Here is a 14438-nt window from a genome sequence, read left to right as displayed (position 1 = left end):
GACATGAAGTTAAGGGAAGATACAATTCCACCAACTCACTTGGATTCACTGTTACGTTCACGTAACCCTCTCCACGTGCGTTTTCCCCATCAACGACGACTTTGAATTCATACAGACCAACAGTAAGCTGGAAGGAAAACGCAAAAGATTATTCACCTCCAGGATGGTAGCACCTTGTCAGGAGCTATTAGGTCAAGTTACCGTGCTTTGGCACAGAAGCACATTAGCAGTATGAAACACAGGCAATTATGCTTCAACCTATGCCTACACAGCAAAGGATGGTTTCCACGCCAGAATGGTATCACACATCTTTTAGTTTATAATGGCTATGCAGAAACCAAATACTAATATTTCTTTCTACCACAGGTGCCACAGGATTGTCACTCAAGCTTTATTTTCTAGCAACAATAGGCAAACAGGAGAGAGATAACAGAGATTAGTTCAGGTTGTCTGGCCGCAGGAATCTGTACTAGCAGATTGCATTTGAGATGAGAAAGGCTGCACGTCAGAGAAGAAAATCTCTTATTGTGTGTTTTTACAAAAGAAAAGTATTTCTTCTCTTCCTTCTAGGCAACACGAGTTGGGCAGTTACCCCTTCATCATTCACTGTTGAGCCACGATGAGAGGGTGAAGGACAAGGTGGTGGACTACAATCGTGGTATCCAAAAGGCTGAAACCCTGACAGAGATAGACATGCTCCTTTCAAAGGGCTTTTCTCTGCACGATATCGTGACTAAAGCCGGTAGGTTTTTTCCAAGTGCAGCAGAACCCAAGATGCTCAAAGGAATGTCTCATAAATGCAGCATGGTATATTCACACACAATATTTAAAGCCACTCCCTTGTTAAGAATCCCCATGTGCAGAAACCAGCAATCCTTTCACTGTTAAAGCTTGTCTAAAAGCAGCAGCCAGGGACATGCTACGAGGTACTCCACCGCTCTCATTAATGGAATCAGCAAGTCCCTTTTTCAGCGGGTAGTACAAGGTTTCAAACCTAAACAAACCACCAAACTGTTTCAGTAGCAGCAACGTTCACAACCCCTTGTTAATGTTAAATTCTGCCATTTGTATGGCTTGACACACTGCTTGTAGGCAGCTTTTAGAGCCCCAAACCAATTTCTTCTTTCCCTCATGCCAGCTCAATCTCCTTTTTATAAAAGACTTAGAAGAGGGCTTGCAGTCAAATCTTGGCTGCCTGCCCATCATGCAATTTCCTATTCCTCCTGAAATCACATACAAGTCTTTCCTGGCTGCCAGGGTCCCCGTCTTCTCCACTTGGCATTTATCACAACAGGATACGAAGCAGCAAAAGCTTTACCTTAGATAACTTAAGAGTCTGGGAGTGCTTCCCTTCCATTTCTCCACTGTAGTCTTTTGGATGAGTAATCAATTCCCACTCCAGGAAAGAGAGGCAATCCGTGCTTCTAAACACATTTACTCTGGAGCCAAAACTCATTTTCAGCCTCTAAGGCATTAAAGAGCTTTGGAACAATCACAGCTCCGGGATAATAAGAGAGAAAAATTGTGCCCTCAAATCCTGCGGACACAACACAATGCCAGTTTTTGAAGAGGAATGCATCTCATCTATCCCTGTTCCTGCACAACACGTAGCGTGTTTGCCTCTCCTCTGCAGTCTCCCACTGCCATTGGGGACAGAGCTGTAGATAAAACTTCACAAATACCTGTGAACAATTTGCACGATGAAATGAGGAGTGTATAGAAATATGTTCCTCACCATGTCAACCCCCCAAATCAGATTTCAATCCACCAAATGAGAGATGGCTTGCTAAGACAGCTTGGCACCTATCAGTAATTATCACAAACAGACGCTGAAGATCCACTGCTTCCTCACATACCACTTTAAGAATATACCATCTCCCAAATCTAATGTATTGTGGCACTTTCAATGCTTTCTGTGTCTTGCTATATTTTCTGTGAGAGGCAGCATGAGGATGAAAAATTTCTACAGGGAAGTGTTCTCTGACAAAAGACATTTTCAAGACTGTCCTTATTGAATGTTATATATAATGCCTATTTGCCATTTCACCATCACAAGCCCTTAGCAGAATTCCCCAGGAAGCCTTACGAGGTGGTGGCTCAGGAAGCACAAATGCATTCAGCTGAACTTCATTCTTTGGCAGGGTCACTTCGACGCTGTCTCCAGCAGAAACTACCAGCTCCTTCATAACTGAGAGGGAGAAACACAGAATTGAAAGAGGAACAGGAGAAAAAATTGAGATACGTACATAAAAACTGCCTTGGCTTCCGAGTCTGTGGAATGAAAACCAGCTACAAATGGCTGCATTTTGTAAACATGCTATTACTCAATAGAGCTCCCGTTTCAGGTTTCACTTTCCTTGTTAATGCAAAAGCACTAATAGGGGTTTACAATTTTAAGGCAAGCCCCAAATTACTCGGTCATCTCTCTCTTTGCAGACACTGCACAGCTCCTCCTCCTTTTTTAAAGAGCTGAAACGTGCCCCTCGGGCCTGTACAGGGGAATCTATTCACCCAGGTCCAGCAGGATGGGAAGGGTTTTACCTGACAGGTTTTCAGCAGAGAACCCAGCTGCAGTCTCAAGGCACAGCGAGACAAACACTGCTAATTACCAAACTGCAGTTTCAGATTTTCGCAAATATATGAAGAATCCACGGTATTTCTTTTTTGAAAAAACTGCTTGGGGGCCAAGGAGATGTTTTAAAAATCTGCATAGCTACCACACCGAATACAAACCTGTTCCTTTTATTTATATTTGCTTTTCATCTCTTTCTTAGGACGTTTCTTGCCATTCCACTTCAAATAAATGGACAGGTAGTTTGTTTTTAAAGAATTCTGGGTAAAGACTCATAAACTATGGTCAGTGACATTTTTTTTCTGCTTGTTATTAGCGTTAAGATGACCAGAAAGTTGACTGCATTTCTTAAGAGTACCTCTTGACTCTTCGTCCTCCTCTTTCCTCCCCGTTTGTTTTATTTGTGTCTTTTTATTATCGTGCCTGGGAATTACGCATAGAAAACAAGAATTAAAGTTGCTTTACCCTGTTTTGACCCTGTCAAAGGCAACATTTCAGAGATATGCACAAACAATCCAAGTTAAAAAAGATGGAGAAAACGTCGTTAGACATTTAGTCTTTCTTCCATCTGTTTATTAGCTACTGGAATTAACCAGTTAACTAGAAGAAGAAAAAAAAAAAATTAATGATTTTTTTTTTTTCTTCTCTCTCGATTACTCCAAACCTTGGGATATTACAACTCCATCAGTCTTTCAGCTGCAAAGAGTTCCAAGGCAAAGAGAAACCTGATCTCAGTAAGAAAACACACCCAAAACTCAACAGACAAACACAACCCTGCTTGGAAAGACTACCCTTCACGTCATCTTTGTATAATTTAGCAAAACAAGGAGGCCCTGGCTGCGTTATTTTTCCAACACAAGCCACTGAAGATGTCCAAAATACATTTGCCAATTTTAGCTGGGGTAAGCCCTTAAAAAGAACAGTAACTTGTCAGCACAAGAATCCAATGAGCTTCCTGCCAAAAATGTCTTTGGATGCAGCGTTTCCTTTACACTTCCCACTTGTTCCCTTGTAAGGGAAAGGAACCCTAAATTCAAAAGAAATTCAGCTGTGAATACTTCAGCAAACTGGATTAACCGGATTCTGGGATATCACACGACCAGTATACGCCATTCAATGTATGTACACATCCTTACAGGGTGAGCTGATGGCCTGGGTGAGTTAACAGTGCTGACCAAAAGTGCATTTTGGCTTTTATACATTTTCAATAGTTTAAGAAATATCAGTGCAAACAGAAACATCATTTTGCTGCAAAGCAAAGCATGGGCTAACGGCCAAGTACGCTGCTCCCCACGGCTGAACTGCGCATTGACATTTCAGGGACAGAAGAGGAAAGAATCAGTTACACCCCACTTCGAGCAGACGTTAAGATTTCTGCTTGACTTAGCAGACAGCAGTGTGTCAAGACTACGGAAAGAATGCTCCATGGGAGTATGCCTTGCGTCACATCTCAACTTTCACTTCGGGAAACCAGTACTTTCAAGCTGTTCCTGGAAACAGATCCAATGGTCACGTGCAAATTTATGATGCCAAACTCCCATTCTCAGACCTCATGAGTTAATGGGGTCCAACCGGCACATGCGCTGAAGCACGTGTATCAGCACTTTTGACCCTAATTTCTGAATTATCTCATATTTTTCAATACTGCAATGGCTTGTCACCAGAACCTGAACAGAAGATGTTTGCTGGAGCACTGCGTGTTCTCACCTGGTGTGGTGGCAGTAGTACTTGGTGATGCAGCAGTGTTGGTCTGGACTGTAGAAACACTGCTATTTGTGGGAACACCACTTGGCACAGAAGTAGCTGTCTGCATCTTCGTTGTGCTTTTCCCCAGCACGGGGCTGTCTGTGGGCAACAGATCTGAGGAGTGAGGATGGGCCAAAGCATCATCTGGCTGCCCAGGCTGCTCAGTCTTCCCTGTGGCTGTCAAGCCCTGTGCCACAGGACTGGAGAACGTAGCCAACACTGATGGTTCTGGTGCAGATGTTCCTGTGTGGATCTGTAAAGGAAAAAGTTGTCTTAGTTCGACTTGAATGCTGAATGCCAGTTTTGTTTTACTACGTTTAAGTTGCACTTCTCTTCCTCCAGTTAGGGAGGCTGGGAAGTCCCTGGTTTGTTTTTTGCAGAAGCAGGCTCTTTTACTGCTTCCCCTTCTCTCTTATGAATTGTTTCTCCGTGTTCTTCCTCCACAGCAGATAGGCCATTTCTTGCTCAGTTGAACAGCGGTTAAGACCACAGAGTTAACTACCATATCTTAAGTACCATGGCTGTGGATGTAGCAAACATAACAGAAGATCTAGGTTCAAAATTGACGTGAGCAGAGCTAAAAGAACAGAGAGGTGGGGTAAGACATAAGCAAGAGACAGGGTCCAGGAACTGGGTTCATTTGGGCCATTAATTTTGGCCATGTATTCCTTTTTCTAAAGCTGTGTGGTTGGCAAGCACAAAGCAGGATGGCGATGGCATTTTTATGTAATAATCGAATCACTGCAGCAAGAGGAAATTTATTTCAGAATCACTCTTCAAAGCAAGGTGACCTGACACAAACAGTTCCCTGTGTGCATGCCACAGGAGATGCTGCTGGGGCAGAGAGCTGAGCTTGCGGGCAGAAAGTTTGCACACATCCACACAGGATGAGCCACTTTATTGAAAATAATCAGAGTGGCAGGAACAATTTCCTTTCTTTCATCAGAAAATTCCTTTTACAGTACCTAGCCCCATTCCAGTTCTTAGCCTGCCAGGCAATACTCCTGGCAATTCACCTTCCACCACGACGTACATGTGTGTAGCGCATTCTGTTGAGCTAACTCTATTTTGAGAACACCTGCTAAATGTTTAAAAGGGACCAATTTACCATCTTTGACTTGGGAAGTGTTTTGGAGCTGAATTGCCTACCTCCACTAGAGGAGCTGATCAAAAGCTCATATTGGAGGAAATATTCGCAAGCTTTTATACCATGCTGTTGGCATTCAGTCCAGGAAACAGGAACTGGAAAAACGCTCTAGACCAGGGTGGGCAACAATCTGGTCAGTAAATGGGCTGGGCTTCCGAAAACACGAAATGCCAGTTATAAAAATAAAGCCATGCTGTACGTACTAGCAGCCAGCCAAGCCAAGAGTAGCAGTGAAGGCACCAAAGGCCTCTTGCAAGAAGGTTTTTTTGCAGTCTTGAGCAAATAATTTCCTCTCTCCATATCTCAGCTAACTTTCCCTCAGAATTTAAAACACCTTAATTCATTTGTATGCTTGATTAACTGAGCTTTACGGACCAAAGAATCAAACACTATTTGTTTGTGTTACAGACATAAGCTGCTTTTCTCTATTTGCTTACTTGTTGATGGGCTTCTTTTACCTTTAACAAAACTATGGATTCTCTGGAACAAAGATGCAGGCAAGAACTGGCATGCTGCTCTGTGCTGCTCTTCAGCAGCAGCGTCACGACAGTTGGCTGTCCCGAGCGATACCACCTCACACCCATCCCTAAAACTCTGGTCAGCTCAGCATACTGACTCCCTTTTGCCAAGTAATCGAATAAGATAAAGTTAGAAATACTGGCACGACAAGAGGGGAACAGCCGGGCAGAAACTCAGACACTTCAGACAGACTCTTTAGGAAAGGCACGGAAGCAGAAAGCCTCCGTGACTTCTTACCACTATGGGGAACCACTTTTGCCTTAGCAAGAATCAACCCAGACAAGTCACAAGAACGGCTGTGGCAAACAGCACGCAGGAAACCAGCATCCACCCGCCAGGCACAGCAGCCCAGTCTCCACTTCGCTTGGCAATATTTTCAGTGAGCTGGATGCTTCCTTGACTCCTTTTTTAATGCCTAAAAGAAAAAAAAACCCAAACCAACTTTACAGCTAAGAGAGATCCTCTTCTTCCCAGAAGTCTTCAGGATGAATTGACAGCCAAATGTCTGCAGAGAGCTTGAATTAGATAAGCTTTGCCTGGGGCAACATAACAGTCAAAAATGCCTCTAATGCTTGCAAGCTGAGACATTTCTTATCTTTACTCCATAACCCAGCATTCTTTAAAGCAAAGAACAGAAGATTTCATTCTTGGGGATAAACGAGGAGGAGACTAGAAGTTTGCCAGCTGTCCTATCTTATTAGCTTCGAAAATAGACAGAAGTGGCATATTGGCCTAAGTGAACGTAGGAGCATCAGACACTTTTGATTCCGATCTTTAACTGCCTTTGGCCTGGGACGAGTCACCCACTCTCCCTGTCTGAGAGTCCTACGCCTGTAGGACAGAACTAGAGCAGCTACATGCATCAGAATCCGCACTAAACCCAAGTTAATTGAAAGAAAAAGACCTGTGTTCTGGAATTTTCTTTTATTTTTAAATTAAAAGGACCTTACTTTGCTGAGCCTGATCGGAATTTGCAAAATAGCCTCTTCTGAGCTTAGACTGTACCCTTAGTCATTTGCACTAGGTCTGGTGAAGACCCTGAAGACACAAGCTCCACTTTAAAGGCTGCAGCTTCTTCCACAGTCTGCCTGCAGAGCTGCTGCAGTGCTGCAACAGCCCTTCTGATCAGCAGTGCTGCGCTTAAATACTTCTCCTGGCTGGCTATTAAACACATTGCTGTATTTTAAAATTGACAAGTATTTCTACAACAAGGCAGAAGAAACCCTGGTGCCTGGAAAATGTCACTCACTTTCATGGAAAAGCACAAATTTCTCTCCCTTAGTTAAGGGCTGATGAGCAGGGTGCACTGTGGTTTATCCTGGTACACTTTCCTTCACCCATCTCTGGCTCTATAGCATGGATACAGTAAAACCACAAACTAATGCTAGCTGCACATTAGCGAAGGACATTGCAGATGGCTATGGAGCTATCAGAACTGCAAGAGGAAAATTAAAACTCAGTGAGGCAATGTTTTCCTAACACAGTCACTTGACTTCTCCCCGAGTCTCTACGAGCAAAGGAAAAGATTTGCCTCGCCACATTCAACGCTTGTTGAAAAAAAGGGAGAATATGCACCTTACTTTCCTTCCCCTCTTTCAGAGAGAAGTTAAGAGCCACTTTGACCTCAAATGTCCTTTCCCACTTCAGATGTTTCATGCTCCCAGGTATGAACTGCTTTGCAGGCAGTAATGATCCAGCATTCTCCCCACCTTCCAGCCCCCTGCCAAACCTTCTTTAACAATACAGTACTAAATGCACAGCACTCACCTGCTGAAGCCATGGGCTCCATGCACTGGGCCATATGCGGCCCAGGTGAAATTCTACTCATTTCAGCGTGTGTGTAACTTGACTTATTCTGGCCCATAACCAACCCAACTTGGAAAACTCCCTGCTTTAGCATCTCCCTCTTGCAAAGGCTGGCTATGTCCCAAGTACACAGCCTTGAATGTTACATCCTTGGCCTAAATTAAACCACGCTCAGATCAGCAATGCAAGGACAGCTGCATAGCTTGCCAGTGAAAGTTGGATGGTTCAACAACCAAGGAATTAGCCCAGGGCTGGGCAGGACCAGCTTCCGCTCAATATTCTTGTTAAGGTGGATTTTTTTAATTCTCTCTCTTCCTCAGAAACTCCATCCTGAGTCTCAAAAATGTGACTGCCAGGAATTCTATCACAGCTGATGTATTTTAGAAAGAAGTTTTTATTTCGATGGACCCACATTTTGTCAAGAGATACGGACTTTCTTACTAGCAAAAACCAGTAAGGAGAAGAAAAGCCTCTCCCCAGCATACATCCATCAATGCAGCTTAATGACAATGGAAAGTGCTTCCTAAAGATGGGAAATCCTGGATACTCAGCAATATTCAGAAGCTGATTAACCCATGCAATTAGGATTTGCAACCAGTTTACTGGACAGGCACTGAACAGTAATAATACAATGCAGAATGCAACGCTTCAAACCAAACAAGTGGGGAGATATAACAACTATCACCCAAGAGAGCACGGAAGACATTTAAGACTGGCTGCGAAGAACTCTCCATGCGTAACAACTGAGAGAATGGGGTCATTGTGTAAATCCCAGCTATTAGGAGGAAGAAAGAACAGTGGAAATGCTGCAATACTGCAGGGGAGAGAGAAAGCCGAGATCTTGAGTCAGGCCTAAATGCTGTGGGGTTCTGGAAAATCAAACATTTGTAAAGTTTTAGTGTGTGACTTCACACGCCAGCCGGGCTGCCCTGGAGCTCTCAGCGGTGTCCCTTGGCTGCTCGCCACATCCTGCTCTGCAGGGTGGTGGCTCAGGCCAGTCACAGCCCTACCTGGAACCAGGATTTGAATACAAGCGAAAGAAAGAAATTCGGTCAACTTTCCAGAACAAGAACGTAACTACAGGAAAAGGCATGGGGCTTCAACAGTGCCAAATCCTACCAACACGGCAAAAGGTAGTTAAAGAATAGTTGCACAAAGTAGAATTCTTTGTATTTCACCACCACAAGCGCACGGGCTTTTTTGTATGATAAGGCTCATAAAACTATTTGCAGAATTAAAAATACAAACATCATTTAACAATTGAAATGTGCCAATTTCTCTTTAAGACTGACACCTAGATTTACAAGATTAACGTGGTACATTGGGGTAGAGACGAAACTGGTTTCATTCAGTCAATGCCAATGTAAGCTTTTGTGGATTTGCAAAACTGAAGCAGTCTTAAAAACAGAACAAAAAAGTTGGCATTAAGATGCCAACTCAAGCAAGCTGGCTGACACGAAAGTACACTGGAAACTCTATGCACGAGTCTATAAAATAACATATTTAACTGCCTCATTCCTCACTCAGAGGGAAACAGCTTATTTTTATTTTGTGGATCTAAAAAAGTACTTTTACAGGTAAAAGTTTTCAACTCCCAGGCACTTGCACTGACATCACGTCTCCCCTTTCCTTCTCATCTGGCAAGCTCACTGTGGGGTTGGTTATACAAAGCATAAGCATTATCATGACCTCCGTCTCCCCTCACCTTCACCCAGTTAAGAAAGGGGGGGGGGGGAACCCCTACCCCCCAAAAAACAAATGAAAACCCCAACCCTTGGCCTTGCCTTGTTGACAGGAGGCTGAAAACAGGCTTCCAGAAAGGTACCCTATCATTTAAGCAGTTTTAAGAGCTTGTAGACAAAGGTCTACAGAAAGCAAGATTGAGCGGGAGGGCGACAGCTGTCCAAGAAAGCCCCGTTTCAGCCCCAGCAATCACACTTACCTGTGGCACGCCAACACCGTCTGCATCACTCGATCTATTCACATTATTGCTTTTAGGAGGGAACGGGCTTTTGGTTTTCTGCTCTCTTGCATTCTGTCCATTTGTCAGCGAGTCCTTCTTTTTATTTGGATGGCCTTCAGGAACAGGCTTGCCTGCCACTAAGCGCCGCAGTACTTGATCCTTCAAGCGCTCTGCTTCACTTTGGCTGCTTCTAGATTCGCTACCTGATGCTCTGGCTGCAGCCTCACTGCTGGGGCTCACTGCTATATCCCTTTTCAGGAGTTCCACCCTGTTACCTGCCAAGCTCCACTTCTGGAATGACCTCCGCAGTCTTTTCTTCCCCTGGACAGGGATGTCCCAGTCCCACCATTTGTGAGCCCGGGTCTTCACATCACCTTCTTTTTGAAACTTTATGAAGTGCTCTGTGCTTTCTGATTTCTTTAAAAACACCAAAACAGAGTCAGAAAAGCCAGTCCTGTTTGCCTGACACACGCCAGGCATAGTGCAGTTTACCTGGATGCACATATTTTCCAAGAACCAAAAGGCATCACAGGTGGGGCTCTGGCAGCAAGCAGTCTGACAAGACCGTACAGTATGAAATCCTTCCAGAAGCTGTAAATGGTGATCTTCCCACGATCTCAAACGGCCACCAAACAGGACCTTCCCCGGCTCACATATAGATCTGTTCCAGTCTGCATCTGGGAAGGGGGAGGGAAGACAAAGAAAATTCTCAGTCATTTAAAGCAGTGGACAATAGATCCTCATCACTATTGTCAAGATGAATTTAGGGCACAGGAGCAACGGGGAGAGAGGGTACAGGACAGTAAAACAGGGGCTTCTCGCAATCTATACCTGGCCTCAGCATCCAGTACTTACACAAGATTTTAAGCAACAATCCACTGTCTGCACCTCCTACCAGTGGGACCACTACCCTCTGATAGCAACGGAGCTACAACAAGAGAGGTGAAAACAGAAACATTCCCATTCCAGGGAAGACTGTAAGGCCCAGACTGCACAGTGAGGCTGGGGTTACACAGCAAGTTAAGAAACTGAACCCAGGAATCCCCAGTGCAGTTTCTTACTGTAACCAGTAAACAGCATTGCCTCTCTGCCCACAGTTTGCCTTGAAGGAGAACTCTGGAAACAGCGACTGGCTGGTTCCTAGTGTAAAGGCACGTTCTCCTCCTCCATGCTGATGTTTGAAGTCAACGTCACTTTACTGAAACTGCTCCATTTCAGAAGTCATTACCTTTTCTAGAATAGAGGTCTGCAAGGCCTATCCTTGCCACCCGCTCCACCATAGTGCTTTCTATAACAGAGATTATCTGTCAAGTGTGGGTTTTAAGAGTCAAGTTACTTCAGATGGCAAATCAGCAGTAAAGCAGCCACTGCTTTGCATATGGATTTTTTTTTTTCCTTAGCATGAAAAATTAGAGCGCTTGCAGGGATCAATGGATTAAAGGCTTCCAAAATTCAGAGCTCTGCAGATTAAGGACTCCCTAAAAATAGACTAATGACCTATGGGACCATTACACTGTGCTGTGTTCAGCATCCAAAGGATAATAGGTCACTGGAAGATTATGTTACAAACTATGTCGCTGGACTCTGAGTAGCGCAGCTGGAGAATACACTCCAGATCTGGCTCCCTGCCTGTTAAGAATGAAGTTCTTGAACACAACACAAATGGGAAACTTTTCTTCTCCATTAAAATAATTTAAATTATAATACCCTGATCCCCATTTCTTGACAGCATATAAAGAAAAGTTCAGTAACCGTTCCAGTAACTCTGAATGAATACAGACTTCACGTTGCGCTATACCCACGTTCACTACAGTGGGAACTAAACAAATTAATAGGCCTGGATGTAGAGGCTACCGATCCGTCTGCCTGTCTCCCCTGAGAAGAATTCTCAGCCCACTTCTCCTGTTACTTCCAAGCTACAAACACATTAAAGATGGACTATGTTGAGGCACAGCAGAAAGACCATACGGATTCCCATGTCTCATCCACCAAATAGAAGTAATTTGGTGACTGCACTGCATTTTATGATTCTTGGAAGAAATCGTGCAAGGTCCCCACTGCCCGCCACGACTCTGACAGCCCTGCTGAGCCACGGCAGGCTGACATGTGCCAACCACGACACAGACTGAAGTGTAGAGGGGGAAGTATTTTTCTGATCAAGTCTGGAGCTCACAAGCAGTGGTCAGCCTCAACCTCCTGAAGCACCAGTCCTGGAAAACTCCCTCGTGAGACCAGACCAGTACAGACGGATGCAGGCGTCTTCCACTCTGGCTGTTCTAGGCTACTTGAAGCATGCGACTTCAGGACTTTAAACTCCAGCCACAAAGACACTTATCTCACACTACTGAGGTGGCAAGGAACTCTGACCCTCTGAATCACAGCCAACAGCCAAAGTTAGTGACATGAAAGTGCTGTGATGTTCCCCCTCCTCCTGCACTATCCTCAGGTGTAGGAGGAAGGGGAAAGTCATAGCACTTTTATAACCTTGTATGACCTGGATAACCTCGTATGACCAAAGAAAGCAAGTGGGGAAGACTGAGGACATATTTCATTGTAATTCAGTTGTCCCAAACACCACAGTAGGTGTAACAGCTTTTGCACTCCTGATCATTAAAGGTATCCACATACCATGGTTTTCTCACCCAGAACGGATTGGCTGCTTGTTTAAAATGAAGGATGACAGGTATATTCACATACCGTTTGTGTGGAATCTTTTGCTGCACCAAGAATTTCAACCCAAAAAGGGAACTCACAACACCAGGAGGAAACGTTTATTTTTGAGGCATCAGAAAGCAGGAAGCAGAAGTGTTATTTATAGCTTATTGTGAAGCCAGCTCAGCAAAGGCAGTTTGTTTGAAGACAAGGCTCCAGAAACCTAGCATCAGCTGCAGCAGAATGCACTTGAGATCTGCGGCCAAGTCACAGGGGACCAGAGCCCCTGTGGGGATCTGAACCCACACCCCTGCAGAAGGTGGGGAAGGGAAGCCCTTCATTCGAGCAACATCCAGCTGCAACGTGTAAATGAAACTTTGCATATGTTCAACAGAGAGAGAAGTTGACATCAGCACCTTTAAACTCACCACCATCCTTGTCACACTTTATATCAACACAGGCCCTTCCTTCGAGAGCAAGCAGGCGGGCAGCCTGTCTGCCTGGGGCAACAACCGACCTCATTACACACCGAAGTGCCTGGACTGCCAGTCACCCTGACACGACTGTGCGCACAGGCGGGGACAAGCACCTGGCACGAACCTGATGGGCCTGGAATTAGGACAGAGTATGGGGTGGGGAGGGTGTATACACACGAAAGGTGCATGTATGTACACACACACACACAGTCCAGACTTAGAGAGACAAGTAACAAATGGAAGAATAACACCATTGCTGTGAATTTCAAGAGAGTCAGACTCAGTTTAGCCTAAAGACCAGTTTAACCTAAAAAAAAAAAAAAAAAAAAAAAAATCACTTTCTGTTAAAGGTGAAGCACTGTCCCCAATATATCCTGTGCAAAAGGGAAATGTGCTGCTTCCCACATCCCCCAAACCCCTCCTCCTCCTTGACTGGTGCTCATCCATCTCTCCTCAGATGTCAGTCCTGGCTCATACGTACCACTCCAATTAAGGCTTCACACAGAATCCAGTGAAGTTCAGCAGCAGCTTTCTAGTAACAGGCTTAGAAGTGGGGCGCAAACAGAATGGGGAGTATTTAAGAGAAAAGTGTTCCCAGGGCAGGTATCCCTTGTGAAAAGTCACTACATAACACAAGTCATATACTTAGTCATCTAAAATGTAAAACCTGAATCCCCATAAGCATCTCCCAAGTATGCCAGAGTCATGCCAGGTTGGATGGGGCTCTGAGCAACCTGATCTAGTTAGCAGTGTCCCTGCTCACTGCAGGGGGGTTGGACTAGATGACCACTAGTGGTCCCTTCCAACCCAAAACATTCTATGATTCTATGATTCTATGCCTTAGCCCAGATGACACAACACTACCATGCTGAGAGCATTCTGCTGCTCTTTTAAGCCATTGCTAAACCAAGATGCGGAGATTTGAATTATATTTTGGCCAGATTTCATTTCCAGAACTCTGCTAATGCCCACCTAGGATGTGTTTATTTGAAATATGGATAGCTTAAAGCTCAGTTAACTCTCGGGAACGACAGAAGCGAACAGACAACTCACAAAATGCCAGCCTAGCATTCTAGAGGTACATTTGCTGCAGAACCATACTGATTTTCATCTAAGCAAGTCCTGTGGTCTTTGGTGGGCATCACACACTCAGACAACTCTCTTTAAGTGCAGGCCTCCTCAGTCTACATGTGCATTTCATGGAAGATTTTCAGCCAGTTCACAAAACACTTCCTTTCTGAGAGTCCTGCAGGAACACATTATGGGCCAAAAAATTGTTGTGCCAAGAAGTCACGTGCTAATACTCACAGTCTTACAAATGGGGACCTTCACAGAACCTGTTGCAGCACCTGTGCTAAGCAAACACGGACCTGCACCAAATGAGAGAAGGCAGCTGTGAGCACCGGCAGAGTCGCTATCTCCTGCTTACTGAGAGCGCAGCCTGCTCGGTCCCTTCCACAGTTCCTTGTGCTGGACCCTATGCAGCCACACGCGGCAGCCACATACAGGAACTCATAGGCTGGGGCAGACCAGCAGGGCAGGAGAACCGGCCACGGA

The 14438-nt window shown here is 44.7% G+C and overlaps 1 protein-coding gene across 1 annotated transcript in view; it reads right to left on the bottom strand.

Annotated features, from left to right (window-relative positions):
- KIAA0319L (KIAA0319 like) overlaps positions 1-14438 on the bottom strand; it is a 31375-nt gene that overhangs the window by 14810 nt on the left and 2127 nt on the right. The window contains exons 2-6 of the mRNA XM_009635356.2: positions 9733-10430; positions 4280-4571; positions 2078-2188; positions 1319-1410; positions 40-127 (exon numbers count right to left, since the gene is read on the bottom strand). Coding sequence (XP_009633651.1) covers positions 40-127; positions 1319-1410; positions 2078-2188; positions 4280-4571; positions 9733-10430 — 1281 coding nt within the window. The remainder of the gene's footprint in view (positions 1-39; positions 128-1318; positions 1411-2077; positions 2189-4279; positions 4572-9732; positions 10431-14438) is intronic.

Source organism: Egretta garzetta, unplaced genomic scaffold (genome assembly GCF_000687185.1).
Source record: "Egretta garzetta isolate BGI_Z169 unplaced genomic scaffold, ASM68718v1 scaffold443, whole genome shotgun sequence".
Classification (NCBI taxonomy): Eukaryota; Metazoa; Chordata; class Aves; order Pelecaniformes; family Ardeidae; genus Egretta; species Egretta garzetta.
The sequence above is the reverse complement of the archived record's forward strand: the minus strand, read 5'-3'. Positions and strand labels throughout refer to the sequence as shown.